A 14,950-nucleotide genomic window follows, 5' to 3' on the forward strand; every position below is an offset into this window, starting at 1 on the left:
TTATTCCTGTGACGGTTAAGCTGAATTTTCTCCAGCCATTATTCCAGTTTGCAGTGTCACATGATCCTTCATAAACCATTTGAATGTGCTGATGTGATGCTCAAGAAACATTTCTTATCATGATTATCAATTTTGAAAACAGTTGTGCTGCTTTTTTTTCAAGATTCTTTGATGAAAAGAAAGTTGAAAAGAACAGCCTTTATTTGAAATAGAAATCTTTTATAACATTATAAATGTCTTTAGTGTCACGTTTAGTACTAATTTCATGCTTACTTGCTTGTTTTAGATGTAGTAGTATGCCACGTCAACTTCCTAAATGTATTTCAATGCAAATTCAGTTCAGAGCTATTACAATGTAAATTCATTTACATTCATATCAGTTGACAAATTCCTTTTATTTGTCTTAATTTTATTAAGCACTGCTTTGTATGCTGAAAACGTGCACGCACTTTACTGTATAAAGCTTTGAAATGCAATTCATGCCAACCAACCAAATCTAATATAAAGCAAAACCATAATGTTTACAGCATGATTGTAACTTTGATTGTGCCCACCTACATGAAGCCAATAGGGTTAATATGATTAGTTAAATTATTAACTTCCATCTCTCTTTGTGAAGAACTGGTGACTGACAGCTCCAACTTACAAATTTATAAAGCCAATGTAGCCATCATTTGTTATAAACCTCTGACCTATTGACTCCTTTGGCTGAGCTGGTGTTTGGTTTGCTGGTTGTGACTGGATGTCCTGTGTTTGTCCATTAGGAGCGGGCGGTAATCCATGCGTCCAGTGGGGTGGGTGTGAAGGGTAGAGAACACACTTTTCAGCTCTTCCTGGCTCTGGCACACTCCCCACAGCTGTAGCACAGCACCCAGCTCAGCTGCAGACAGAAGCCCAGTGCTGGAGCCATCCAGCCGGGCACAGGCCTTTCTAAGAGCCCTGGCCTTACGTTGGAGCTACAACAACAAAACATAAGCAAAATATGAATATTCATACATGCATTTACACATTATCACCTATAAACAATCCATCACCTTTTTCCTGATCCTGCGACTTAATGTTTCCAGAGTAACAGTTTCTTTAGTTTCTCTGGGAGACTGCAGAGCGGCTGCCATATTGGACCCATGCTTCCATATTGGACCCTGGAGTAGAAAAGGCCTAAGGAATTCTGTGTAGGATACACTGACAGAAGACAACAAATTTATGACAAAATTAAATTCCTTTAACACAAAAACAAATTCCTTGAGGACATGAAATGCTGAGTTATGTATTATCTTAGTCATATATTTTAAATGCATTCTAAATATTTAGGTTTGATAGGCTATATAATAGTTATGATTTATTATTACCAAAACAAGAATGAGGTGTGGTATTATGTAAACCTAAAAAAACTCCTTTCATATTCTGAAATTGTTTATGGCAATTTACTTGCAATTGACAAAACATTGTTGGTTTTGTTTTTATACATTAAATACATTATATTTATTGGTTTCACAAACCTATCTGAAGCATATCTGAAGCAGCAAAAGGGACTGGAATCCCAGTTTTATGAAGCATCGAATGAATGAATGAATGTTTTATTTCCAAAACCATTTAGATTTATTATTGTATAATGGTTATTATTTTTATTTATTTGTTTGTTTAATTTGCTTATTATCTCCATTTGTTGGTTTGGTAACACTTTACTTGAAGCCTTTTATATATTTATATATATATAATTATATGCATAATTGATGATATATTCTGAACTTTGTAATGGAATTACATATTTTCATGCTAGGCTTAATAAATGCATTAAAATACATTTTTATAATGCATCATATATAAAAGCTTCAAGTAAAGTGTTACCGTTTAGTTAATCATATAACAATTATTTATGCATGAATGTCTTGATTTATTTATTGACCTACTTGCAGGGTTGATCCTCCATACTGTTTGTTTGTGTGCAAGTGTATCTACCTGTCATCATGGTTGATGTCAAACTTCCTGGCCAGTAAATCGCACTCATACTGGCTGAGATGAACACAGAGACTCATAAGAATCTCTTTAAATTCATCACTGCTAACAAAGCCTGTTCCAGATAAATCCATTTCGGAGAACTCAGTCCAGAGCTCAGAAACAGACAACTCCACCTGTTGAGAGCGAGAGAGAAAAAGGTTCAAGAATTGTCTAAATATAGCACAATCATATATCTCAGCTCTTTTCAGGTAAAGAACTTTACAACAGGTTTTTTGACACCACATGCCCACCTTGGCCCGTAGAGCATCCACTAGTATATCTGAGACACAGTTGAGTGTTTTAGAGAGGCGCATGCAGTCATTGTCTCCACGTTTGGGGGGATTGTGCTTGGCATTGGGGAAACAGCAGGATTTGGGCGATGGGCCAAAATGACGTATAAACTGTTGAAAGTCCACAGTTCCATCCTGCTGGGTTAACAAAGAGGTCCACAACCTCCGGACTTCTCCACGAGTTACCTCAGGGTGGAGCGCTAACCTGAGCAGGGTGAGAGGAAGAATGGCAAACAAAGAGAGAGGAATAAATGATGGGAAGAGGGAAAGGGAGAGATGATAATCTGAATCTAAAGAATACACCTCGCTTTCTTAGAAGAATACAAACACTGTACCCTTTAAACCCCCCACACCCTAAAGACCCCCTCATCCCCTTTATTTGAACAGCATTTAAGCTAAAACTTGGCAACCAACAGCACAGAAGCAACAGTTCCTCTCACACAGATACACAAACACAGTGTCACGCCTGAAGAAAGGACAGTACTGTGAGAAGACACACTATGAGGGGATCTGACAGCAAATAAACACTCGTCTATATCATACAACCCTGATCTTTGTCTGTTATGGTAAACGTGGATATTTAAAGAAAAATGTAGGCTAAATTTGGGTTTTAAGTACATACTTTTATTTACAATAAATCAAATTATTCATTATGTCAAATAATTATGCTGCTTTAAAGGATATGTATATTTAGCTATACATATAGTAACTACACAGTTTAATATACACAATTCAAAAGTGAGGGATTGGTAATATTTGTATAATGTTTTGGAAAAAGTCTTAGGCTCTCCAAGGCTGCATCTATTTGACCAAAAATACAGTAAAATAGCAATGCTGTGGAAATAATATTACATTTAAAAAAAAATATATATTATTTGAATATATTTTGAAATGTATTTTATTCCCGTGAAGGCAAAAGAGAATTTTCAGCATGCAATATTTTCTTTGTTTTCCTGTTTGTCTGATGTAATTGTCACGGGGTGACTATATTCTGTGGGGGAGGAACGCACACGCCAGGGAATGGGTTTCTCTTGGGGAATGTTTTTAATGTGACACCCAGCAAAATGGCTGCTTCCTGTGCCCATGTAAACAGTGACAACCTAGCGATCTGTTAGATAAATCAGCTTCAGGTGTTCGGCGGGAATAATCAAGGCTGGCAATTGGTGCATATGTTGGGGCGGGAGTGCTTTATATGCTCATTTGTTGCAGACAGTTCGGACACAGCAGACGCGGGGGAGAACGCGGCGGAGAAGCCGGCGCCCAGGAAGGGGTGCTCGGCCGACGACTTAATCGAGCGCGTTTGGAACGCGAGGCCGACGAGGATCTGAAACGAAACCGGCATTCTGACGGAACTGGAATTCGCGATCACTACGGCTGCCGCCGTTGCGTGGACACGGCCCCGATTGTCGGGTTGAGAGGCGTGTGTGCCTGCTTCGTGGTCCAATGCGATGGGATGTGTGCCTGCGTCGTGGTTCAATGCAATGGGATGTGTGACTGCCAGTGACTCCTGTGATCTGGTATGGTGAGCATTGCTCATATCCTGCTTCCTCTGCCAGTTGAAACAAAGACTTTCTAAGGGATTCCCTGACTCGGCCTGACTGCTTTACTGCTCTACTGTTTTACTGCTTTACCGCTCTACTGTTTTACTGCTCTTCGGCTCTCAACACCATAGCTAACCAGCCCAGCTATCCAGCCCAGCCCAACTTCAAGGAGACGTTTGCCTGGACACTGTTAATTTGCCTTGGTCACAGTGAGTTTACTGTTTGAAGTGTCCTGTTCTTAAAGTGTTCACATGGGGAAACCTTTGCTGTTTGTAGTGTGTGCACGAGTGCTTTAACGGTTCCAGATTGTTTGGTCTGCATTTACAGTTCCAGATAAACAGCCTCCTGTGACCCGGGTGTGTTATGCTGATAACCTGAGTTAATCCTGAGTATTATAAGCACTGCTGCGCTGACGCTAACCTTCTACTGTCTGAGCCTCTGCTGTAGAGAACGAGAAACTGCTGCGCTGAGGCTAACCTTCTACTGACTGAGCCCCTGCTGGAGAGAACGAGAAACTGCTGCGCTGAGGCTAACCTTCTACTGACTGAGCCCCTGCTGGAGAGAACGAGAAACTGCTGCGCTGAGGCTAACCTTCTACTGACTGAGCCCCTGCTGGAGAGAACGAGAAACTGCTGCGCTGACGCTAACCTTCTACTGTCTGAGCCTCTGCTGTAGAGAACGAGAAACTGCTGTGCTGAGGCTAACCTTCTACTGACTGAGCCCCTGCTGGAGAGAACGAGAAACTGCTGCGCTGAGGCTAACCTTCTACTGACTGAGCCCCTGCTGGAGAGAACGAGAAACTGCTGCGCTGACGCTAACCTTCTACTGTCTGAGCCTCTGCTGTAGAGAACGAGAAACTGCTGCGCTGAGCTGCCGCTACCCTTTTACTGTTTGACTGAGCCCCTGCTGGAGAGAACGAGAAACTGTTGCGCTGACGCTAACCTTCTACTGTCTGAGGCTCTGCTGGAGAGAACGAGGAACTGCTGGTCGAATCCTCCTGGGAGCATTTGCTCTCTTTAAAGACTTTTTAAATAATTTAATAAACACAAAACCTTTTGAAGTTATTCTGTGTCTCGTTCTGACTTTGAGGGAATACGGTCTTGCTCCTCAGGGTGGTACGCAAGCTAGGGGTGGCGGCTCGCTAGCGCCTACCCCCCGACCTGTGACAAGTGGCGTAGTCGGCAGGGTTCCGCCCTGAGTTTGAGCAACCGTAGACCTTCAGATGTCAGATGACGAGGCACCAGCAGCATGCCCCCCTGGCTATGCTGATCGTTATGGGTGCCCCTCGGGCGCAAAGGTTCGGAGGACTGAGATCGGAGCTGGGTCTGCAGGGATGGAAGTCGCAGACAGAGTACCTGGCGGGCTTGCAAGGACTGAATGAGCAACAGAAATTACAGTTTGTTCTGGGGTCTTCATCCAGGTTCTAGGGACTAGAACTCTATAGTGGGGGAGGATGTCACGGGGTGACTATATTCTGTGGGGGAGGAACGCACACGCCAGGGAATGGGTTTCTCTTGGGGAATGTTTTTAATGTGACACCCAGCAAAATGGCTGCTTCCTGTGCCCATGTAAACAGTGACAACCTAGCGATCTGTTAGATAAATCAGCTTCAGGTGTTCGGCGGGAATAATCAAGGCTGGCAATTGGTGCATATGTTGGGGCGGGAGTGCTTTATATGCTCATTTGTTGCAGACAGTTCGGACACAGCAGACGCGGGGGAGAACGCGGCGGAGAAGCCGGCGCCCAGGAAGGGGTGCTCGGCCGACGACTTAATCGAGCGCGTTTGGAACGCGAGGCCGACGAGGATCTGAAACGAAACCGGCATTCTGACGGAACTGGAATTCGCGATCACTACGGCTGCCGCCGTTGCGTGGACACGGCCCCGATTGTCGGGTTGAGAGGCGTGTGTGCCTGCTTCGTGGTCCAATGCGATGGGATGTGTGCCTGCGTCGTGGTTCAATGCAATGGGATGTGTGACTGCCAGTGACTCCTGTGATCTGGTATGGTGAGCATTGCTCATATCCTGCTTCCTCTGCCAGTTGAAACAAAGACTTTCTAAGGGATTCCCTGACTCGGCCTGACTGCTTTACTGCTCTACTGTTTTACTGCTTTACCGCTCTACTGTTTTACTGCTCTTCGGCTCTCAACACCATAGCTAACCAGCCCAGCTATCCAGCCCAGCCCAACTTCAAGGAGACGTTTGCCTGGACACTGTTAATTTGCCTTGGTCACAGTGAGTTTACTGTTTGAAGTGTCCTGTTCTTAAAGTGTTCACATGGGGAAACCTTTGCTGTTTGTAGTGTGTGCACGAGTGCTTTAACGGTTCCAGATTGTTTGGTCTGCATTTACAGTTCCAGATAAACAGCCTCCTGTGACCCGGGTGTGTTATGCTGATAACCTGAGTTAATCCTGAGTATTATAAGCACTGCTGCGCTGACGCTAACCTTCTACTGTCTGAGCCTCTGCTGTAGAGAACGAGAAACTGCTGCGCTGAGGCTAACCTTCTACTGACTGAGCCCCTGCTGGAGAGAACGAGAAACTGCTGCGCTGAGGCTAACCTTCTACTGACTGAGCCCCTGCTGGAGAGAACGAGAAACTGCTGCGCTGAGGCTAACCTTCTACTGACTGAGCCCCTGCTGGAGAGAACGAGAAACTGCTGCGCTGACGCTAACCTTCTACTGTCTGAGCCTCTGCTGTAGAGAACGAGAAACTGCTGTGCTGAGGCTAACCTTCTACTGACTGAGCCCCTGCTGGAGAGAACGAGAAACTGCTGCGCTGAGGCTAACCTTCTACTGACTGAGCCCCTGCTGGAGAGAACGAGAAACTGCTGCGCTGACGCTAACCTTCTACTGTCTGAGCCTCTGCTGTAGAGAACGAGAAACTGCTGCGCTGAGCTGCCGCTACCCTTTTACTGTTTGACTGAGCCCCTGCTGGAGAGAACGAGAAACTGTTGCGCTGACGCTAACCTTCTACTGTCTGAGGCTCTGCTGGAGAGAACGAGGAACTGCTGGTCGAATCCTCCTGGGAGCATTTGCTCTCTTTAAAGACTTTTTAAATAATTTAATAAACACAAAACCTTTTGAAGTTATTCTGTGTCTCGTTCTGACTTTGAGGGAATACGGTCTTGCTCCTCAGGGTGGTACGCAAGCTAGGGGTGGCGGCTCGCTAGCGCCTACCCCCCGACCTGTGACATAATTATTAAAGCCTGCCTTTCATAATCTGAGTATGTGCCTATATAGTTTTTAAGGATATTTTATGTATTGACTAATATTAGTATACATTTACAATATATCCTTAATATAAAGCTTTTTCATTCACTGACATATAAAGACATATATAGTTACAATTATATTGTGTTATGAAATGTTTGAAAGTTTGGTCACTTAATTTTAAGGTGATGTAGTTACACATTACTACATGAACTTACTATAGTAAACAGTACATTATGCATAATTGCAAGTAACTAACTATAATCATAACTCTATAGTACGTACATAATTAATATTATTCAGTACTTATTTGAGAAAGTACAATGTAACTAGGTTACCTTAAAATAAAGTGTAACCGAAAGTTTTGTACTAAACATTTTCAGAGTAAATGTGTGTTTTTTTGTGTGTGTGTGTGTGCAGGCGAATTCTAGACATTTCAATTGGAATCTACGAGATCAGAAATTGTTTTGAGGGCAAACATTTTTCCAATGTAGATTTCGCAACTGGTTCAAGCAGGTCACATGAATTTGCCGCACTGAACAACTGAAAGTTGCTTGGTTTGAAAGTGACTTCTGTGTGAGCTGTGCTTCATACATCGCTACATTGACAATGGAACTTTTTTGCCAGAGACATTTCAAAATTTCTCTATTGTGACCACACCTTAAATAAGAAAAAAACAAAAAGTTGCAATTATCCTTGTCCTCCCCAACAGTTTGCATTATTAAAGTCTGACTAAAGGTGGTGGAACTGTATTTATGGGATATTCTGAAACCACTTTGATTTAATAAACCATTAAAAAAACTGAAACCAAATAATGATTATTAAGTTATTGTTTCATATTACTTTGAATCTAGAGGATTAACATTTTCTGGTGCCTCAGTAGGTTTCTTCAGTTCAGTTTGGGCCTTGTTGTATTGAGTATGTGCGCATTGAGTTCGTGTGAACATACACGTATGCGTTTGTCTCTGCCTTGTAGGAATCAATCAAAGAAGCAACAGTTTCTCACCAGACACACACGCACACATACACAATGTTCACTGTGGGAGCCAGAGAAGTTGGCACTGATATGTCAGCCAAACCCTCTGTGAACTCGGCTGCTGTAAAGCCTGTTAGTGTCACTAATCTCTGAGCTGGCGAGGAGAGTTCAGTTCACCTTGGACTGGTTGGCACCGTCTCTCTCTGTGTCTGTGCACCAGTGCCACGCCACAGATTATGCAAATCCACTCGCGATGCCCCCCATTCAGACCACGACTCCTTTTAGGCCTGCCGCCATATTCCAGCCAAAAAATGAATAGAGAGATAAAAGAGGGTGATGTAGAAAAAGAATGAAAAAGGGTGGGAGAGAAATCACAAAGGGGTCAAAGGAAGAGCTGGAAAAACAGCACAGGGACGGGAGGGAGGAGAGTAAATAAACAGAGAAATAATTTATAGAAATGAAGGAGGTTCTCACATGGGGTGAACAGTTCAGAAGAGTTCAGGACACTTAACTCGGTTCACCGTAACAACGCATATAGCTCACAGACTGAAAAAAAGAGAGAAATACCTGAGAAAGGCAAAAGAATGGAAATTATATTAAAGGAAAAGAGACAAGGGTGGAGGGTTGATATAAAAATGGTTGAATCACAGATTCACTAAAAGATCAATTATATGATGCAAAAATGCAATTACCAATAATACAGACAAAAACATCCTACTGACTATAAGTAACTTTGCAAGTACATTTGTTACTTGTAAAGTGGACTAAATATCTAAATAAAGTGTAAACCAGCTTGTAACCTTGAAAAAATATGTTTGAAAAGTTTTATATTAAATAATGAATAACTCCCCTGCATTTAAAATATAAATGATAGGACTTTATTAAAAAAATCAAGACAAACAATGAATATATATATATTCTGAAGAAAATGTGCTGATGGCCATGTTTTGTGTGGTTGCCAGGGCATTGCTAGGAGTTATGAGTGGTTGTTATTAGCATATTGCTAAGATGTTCTGGGTGGTTGAAAAGTTGTTTTTGAGGTGTTACTCACTGGCCCTCTAGTGTGTTTATGAAATAAAAATAAAGCCATATTATTATGATATTTTTATCTCTGGATATGACTGGGATAGCCCTTTTCATAGCAAGTCTATGGGTTTTGTTGGTTTTATTGTCCACTAGGAAAAACATTTATAATTCATGTAGTAAAAATTGTGCAGGACGAGTTACAAGTTTAAGCTTTAAAAAACAAACAAACAAAAACAATCCAATGCAAAACAAAGCAAAAAATATATATTTATATAAATATATATTTTAAAAACCTTTGTTTCTAATAAGTAATAAGTAACTAAGAACATTTGGGGTGTGAGTGTGTGCAGTTTACGTTGTAGAAAGTATCGGCAATGTATGTTTGCCATAGGCTTTATTATACTCATAAATTGAAAATCCCCATTATAAAACTCCATAGCATAATCTCGAGGGAACCAGTGGCAAATTAGTCTTCCGGGTTTTGACGTCATCTTTGCACCACTCTATAATAATAATGGTTGCAAGCACCCCTAATTAGAGGAACAACAGAGATACACAGTACAGCAATAAAGCTGAAAGTGAAGCAGGCATGGGAACAGCTAAACAAGCGTGCAGTAGGCCATAGAAAAACCCACAGCTTCAGATCTTCACCGTGCCAGCAGCTCTCTCAGGCTCCGTACACCAAATATATTGTTATTCATGGGAAAAAAAGAGCAGGTTGTTAACTTGCACAATTAAGGCATCATTTGCCAAGAGAAAAGGCCTGCTTTCCGTTGGCATTGTCTTAAAAGACAAAAGAGTGCAATAGCTCTCTAAGAACCAGAGCTGGGAGACTCGGGTGGACCGCATAGGTCTTGTGAGACACACAAGGGATGCTTGTGTCACGACCGCTGACTCTGGGAGAAACCCAGGACTAAACACCGCAGAGAAAGATTCAGTGATTCGGCATGGTGCTAAAGACAATGAGGAGGAATGCATTCCACACATTCCAGCAGTCTGCGGTGTGTGTGCGTGTGCGTGTGTGTGTGTGCGTGTGTGTTGGAGACAACTATATAAATGTTCCCAAGATAATCTTCTGACATACAGACATGCATAATAAAGACATTATGTCTGAAAACAGATCAATTATTCATTTGATATTCATGCATTCATTCACTGTTAAATGAGCGGTTACTATTAAACTATGATAAAGTGTTAAATACTGACGTTTTTATTGTAACCAATCACATTACAATAAAATATTTAGAACATGGAGGAAAACAAATGTAAGTGAATATGTTTTTCTTATATGGTATGTCACCTTTTAAATAACTGGTACATGTCCTCCTGAGTGAGACGTCTGGTGTTTTTCTCATCCAGCTCTTCAAACTCTCGCAGTACATCTCTGTAACGATTTGCCACCACACTCTTCACCAGACTGAACAGCTGAAATGCAATACATGTTCATTAATATCGCTGATTACTGTATGAGTTTTTCCTTGATGTAAAGAACTCCCATTTAGTAGTATAACAAAAAGCCATTCAAGACTGTGTTGCAATAAGTATATAGTATTACAGAATGTAAGTTATTATTAATGTTAATAATACAAGCATTAAAAAAAGTTATATAATAACAATTACACTGAGGATTACAATACATTTTAAGGTTTATTATTATTCTCACTATTTTGACAGACACAGGAATAGACAGAATTACGCTTAACAGTTGTTTTTTACCTGTATTATAATAAATATCTGAGAGATATTTCAGATTTTTCTAATATTTCTGATAGTTCTAGTTATTTCTGGGAGAATCTACAGAATCTATTCAAAACAAAAGTTTTTTTTCTAAAAAAAGAAATTAATACTTTTATTTAGATAAAATCATTGAAAATAATACACGCATACATTGGGCATCAAATCAGCATATTAGATGCATTTCTGAAGGATCGTGACACTGAAGACTGGAGAAATGGCTGCTTGGCTTCGGCTTTGCCATCATAGTAATAAATTACATTGTAAAATAGATTAAAAGAGATAACAGTTAATGGTAACACTTTATTCTAGTGTCCTTGTTATGTTGCATGCACTTACCGTAGTAATAACATTAAATTATGGATAATTACATGCAACTAACCCTCAACCAAATTCTAACCCTACCCTAACCCTATTGTAACTATATTAATTAATATTACTCAGTACTTGAATATATAATTATACTGTAACAATGACACCTTAAAATAAAGTGTAACCCAGTAATTTCACATTGCAATAATACTTCACAAAATGAAAAAAAAAATCGAATAAATGCAGCCTTAGTGTGCATAAGGGACTTCTTTTAAAAAACATTAAGAAATAGTATCAACCGTTAACATTTGAATGGTAGAGTATGTTGAAAAGCAGCATTTGTATGTCTTGGAATTTACAATTGATGTTATAAAACCATATGAGGTCATACCTCAAGGTCACTCCGATCCTCTTTTGAATTCTTCTCCTCGCCTGTTTCATGGTTTAAGGCAGGCTGGGCGACTGCCTGGAAGAGGCTGGGAACTCCTTTCCTGAGGGAGCAAGAAAAAGGGTAAGTCTTTGAGACCATGGCTGTGTTTTTTCAGATTTTTTTGTGATTAACTCATACTATGATGGAGAAGCCCTGAGAAACCCTTAGATTGAGCGATCCGCTTAGTGCCGTTCTCGCTTGAGTGGCAAACAGGGAGAGCTACAAGACCTGACACCGAAATGGCCTTGCAGCGCTGACCGCTTTGAGAGCAACTGGAGTGGTCAAACCATGCAGACACCTGACAGTCTTGAAATGTTAGCTAAACTATGAAGAAGCACATGAGAAAAGTCGGACGTACAAAGCCCAGCCTAAGCTAATGTGTTCCCTGTGCGCTTGGATGAGTTCATGGGGGCCGGGCTCGGCTGAGCGGATAGCCGTGGCTCTTTTGTGCTCCAGAGAGGACAACCACTCCCCAGGCTTTAGGGCAGCGGTCTGGGCCATCTCAGGGCCACAGTCCGAACGAGGTGGGCGGACCGCTGGCTTGAGAGGTCACGCGCTATAGAGCAGAGTTAGAAGCACTATGTAAAGGAAGAAATAGAGAGGGACAGAGAGAGATGGTGAGATTTAAAAGACAGAGGTGCTTCAAATAATGTTGATAGCAGTTCAAAGAGGCAAACGGCAGTGACACTGACAGCAAGAGGCATTATGTTTGTGTTTGTGCATTGTGTCGATGACAACGTGAGCGTGCCTATGGGATTTTCTCAAGACAAACTGCTCTTTTCAACAGTTAAGCTGACCTGAATGAGCCAGGAATAGCAATAGGCCATGACTGTATGGTAAAATAAGTGTTTACTAAAAGCTCTGTGAGAAAAAGTTCCTGAAAATGCTACTAAACAAAGGGTGAGTGTCAATTTGCCAAACTGCTTGTCACACAGCAGGACAAATATAGAACTAAATATTAGTGGAACTGTTGGATGCTGAGGGAAGAGACCTTGTGACCCAGCCACGGACATCTCAGCAGGACTCCCATGTCCAACAGCCCTGCCACAAAACCAACACAGCAGGACGTGACATCCGTGTTAAGCCAAATAAACACACCTTAGCTTATCACAAACAGACACTCAAATGAAAAGTGCAATGAGTCAAATATGCACTGAGTCGGGTCACAAGATTTGCAGAACTCTGAAATCTAAATTGATCCCTTGCTAACATGTTCGATAAAAATAAAAATAAATGTTTCTCTGATTCTTTGTTAGCTATACCCCTATAAATGAACTAGGCATGTGATGTGATGATACAAATAAACTGAAGAACATTCATAAAAGTAACTAAAAATAAAATAGTAGGATAATAAAGTAAAAACAATACAAAGAAAAAGATAAGCAGTTAATTATTTTACTTACTTATATCTATTGCACCTTGCTATAAAGAGTAAACAAATTAGCAGTTTTTGCATTTGTTTTCCAAATAAGCCCTTCATTATTAACTATTATAAGGTAATTCACATGTGTGTCTCTTTCATGCCCATAAGGGGGCACATGACTCTTAAATTGACTTGCTAGAAAACCAAAAAAAGAAAAGAAATTCAAAACCTTTTAGTAAGCTTGATAGATTGATCAATTTCTTTTTTTTCTAGTTATTTATTTAAGAATGTATTTATTTTAGTTAAAAATTTTTTTATTAAAATGTTCAAAAGACAGTTTCTACATAGGCTATATTAGGAGTAGGATAGAACTGAAAAAAGTCTAAATTGTCATGGATAATGTTTCATAATATGATCTGATTGTGCCAGTGTCTAGATTCCCCTGTGTTTAGTGTTCTATGACATTAGAATAAAATTTTATTTTATTGGACTTTTATTTTGATATTCTTTTGTCTGGCTGGATTTCATTTCCTGAGGTTTAGTTCTTGCATAACCACTTGAAGGAAAGCCTGCAAGGTTTGCCAAAAAGAAAAAGAAAAATGCCTTATATCACTGCGGTACGCAGAGAAGGAGAACAGAGGCTTTTTTTTTACTTCTTTTTAATGGAAGTCAATGATGGAGAGGCTTCACTACACCGAATAAACTGCTTTTGTGGAAAAACGGCTTATCATTTAATGAATCAACAGCCCATCAGCTAATCTTCAACATGTTTGCTCGTAAACATTAATTTTTGATTCATCTATTTTCAGAGTTTACAGAAGAAAATGCTGTTTTACAAGAGGAGTCACGGACAATTGTCTGACATGTATGATTCAGTTTACGGCACTTCTCATTCATTTCCATTGTATAATGGTATAGTTATTGACTGTCGCACGCACAACTCTGAATGAAATTCAATGACGTCAAGACTGTAATGTGATTGGTTATCAAGGCACACAAGATCCAATTTGGAAGAGCCACTGTTAGCTTTTAGGCTTGTTCGACTTGAACCGGCACTGCACAGACCGATCGGTTTATGACATCAAAGTACTGCGAAAGCAATTCAAAAGCATAAGGAGCCGTCTACTTTCTATTCGCTCTCGCGGTACTTTGATGTCATTCTCCAATCGGTGCAGCGCCAGTTCAAGTCGAACAAGCCTAATGTTTCCATAGCTGACTTGTTTGGTTCCATGACAACTCATTAACTACACCTGTTCCTTGTTAGCCTCTTGTTTGCATGTGTATATGAGCAATAGCACACGAGTAGCAGTGCGATATTGCACAGCTACGAGTGTGATATTGCATTTATGCAAAAGTTTGACGGCACACGTGAGTAAATAAATGAGAAACAACTACGGAGTTTCTTTAAAAACCCTCTTTTTTGCAGAACTACTTCCTTCCGCAAAGACCATAAAGACATAGGGCCCTATCTTGCACCCAGCGCAATTGACTTTGAACACCGACGCATGTATCATTCCTATTTTGCACCCGCGCACATATTTATTGAACAACAGTTTTTAAATTAACAACAATAGCCATTATAAAAGACAATGAATAAACAAGCAAACAATTCAGTCAAACGTACAACCAGCACTCTAGTGAAATATAGGCAAAAATATAGTTATGAAGCTTAATTTTCCCCTTAACCAAAATCGATTTGCTCTGGAACAAGTAATAGATTAATAAGACCAAAGGTCACCCGTTTGATATACTTAAATCTCGTTTAACCACTACCCACATAAGAGCCAGCAGCAAATTCCCAAAGGACTGGCCGAGAAGACGCTGTTTTCTGCGGGTACATTAGCGATAAACGGCTGCTGACGGCCTGGAGCTCGAACCTGCGAAAGCTTCTGAACATATCGTAAAATAGGCACTTAGATGATATATTAGTCACATATTTGAGGTCTAAAAAACTACATTTCGTGACACAACTACAGTAATATTTATTAAAAAAACTGTGGATTTGCTCGACCGGCATAATAGTCGCGGTAAGCGGAGTGATAAAAATGGTAAAACGGTTAGAGTGATGTTA

General features: G+C 40.6%; 1 protein-coding gene across 4 annotated transcripts in view; it reads right to left on the reverse strand.

The window, feature by feature from the left end:
- Positions 1-285: 285 nt before the first annotated feature.
- LOC307000348 (EF-hand calcium-binding domain-containing protein 6) overlaps positions 286-14,950 on the reverse strand; it is a gene marked incomplete at its 5' end in the record, with an annotated part of 35,930 nt that continues 21,265 nt past the window's right edge. For all 4 annotated transcript variants that reach the window (XM_079615874.1, XM_079615873.1, XM_079615876.1 and 1 more), the window contains 6 exons: positions 286-956; positions 1,035-1,182; positions 1,960-2,132; positions 2,250-2,493; positions 10,341-10,465; positions 11,478-11,577. In XM_079615874.1, coding sequence (XP_079472000.1) covers positions 693-956; positions 1,035-1,182; positions 1,960-2,132; positions 2,250-2,493; positions 10,341-10,465; positions 11,478-11,577 — 1,054 coding nt within the window. In that variant the 3' untranslated portion in view covers positions 286-692. The remainder of the gene's footprint in view (positions 957-1,034; positions 1,183-1,959; positions 2,133-2,249; positions 2,494-10,340; positions 10,466-11,477; positions 11,578-14,950) is intronic.

The sequence above is a fragment of the Phoxinus phoxinus genome (genome assembly GCF_949152265.1).
Source record: "Phoxinus phoxinus genome assembly, chromosome: 6".
Classification (NCBI taxonomy): Eukaryota; Metazoa; Chordata; class Actinopteri; order Cypriniformes; family Leuciscidae; genus Phoxinus; species Phoxinus phoxinus.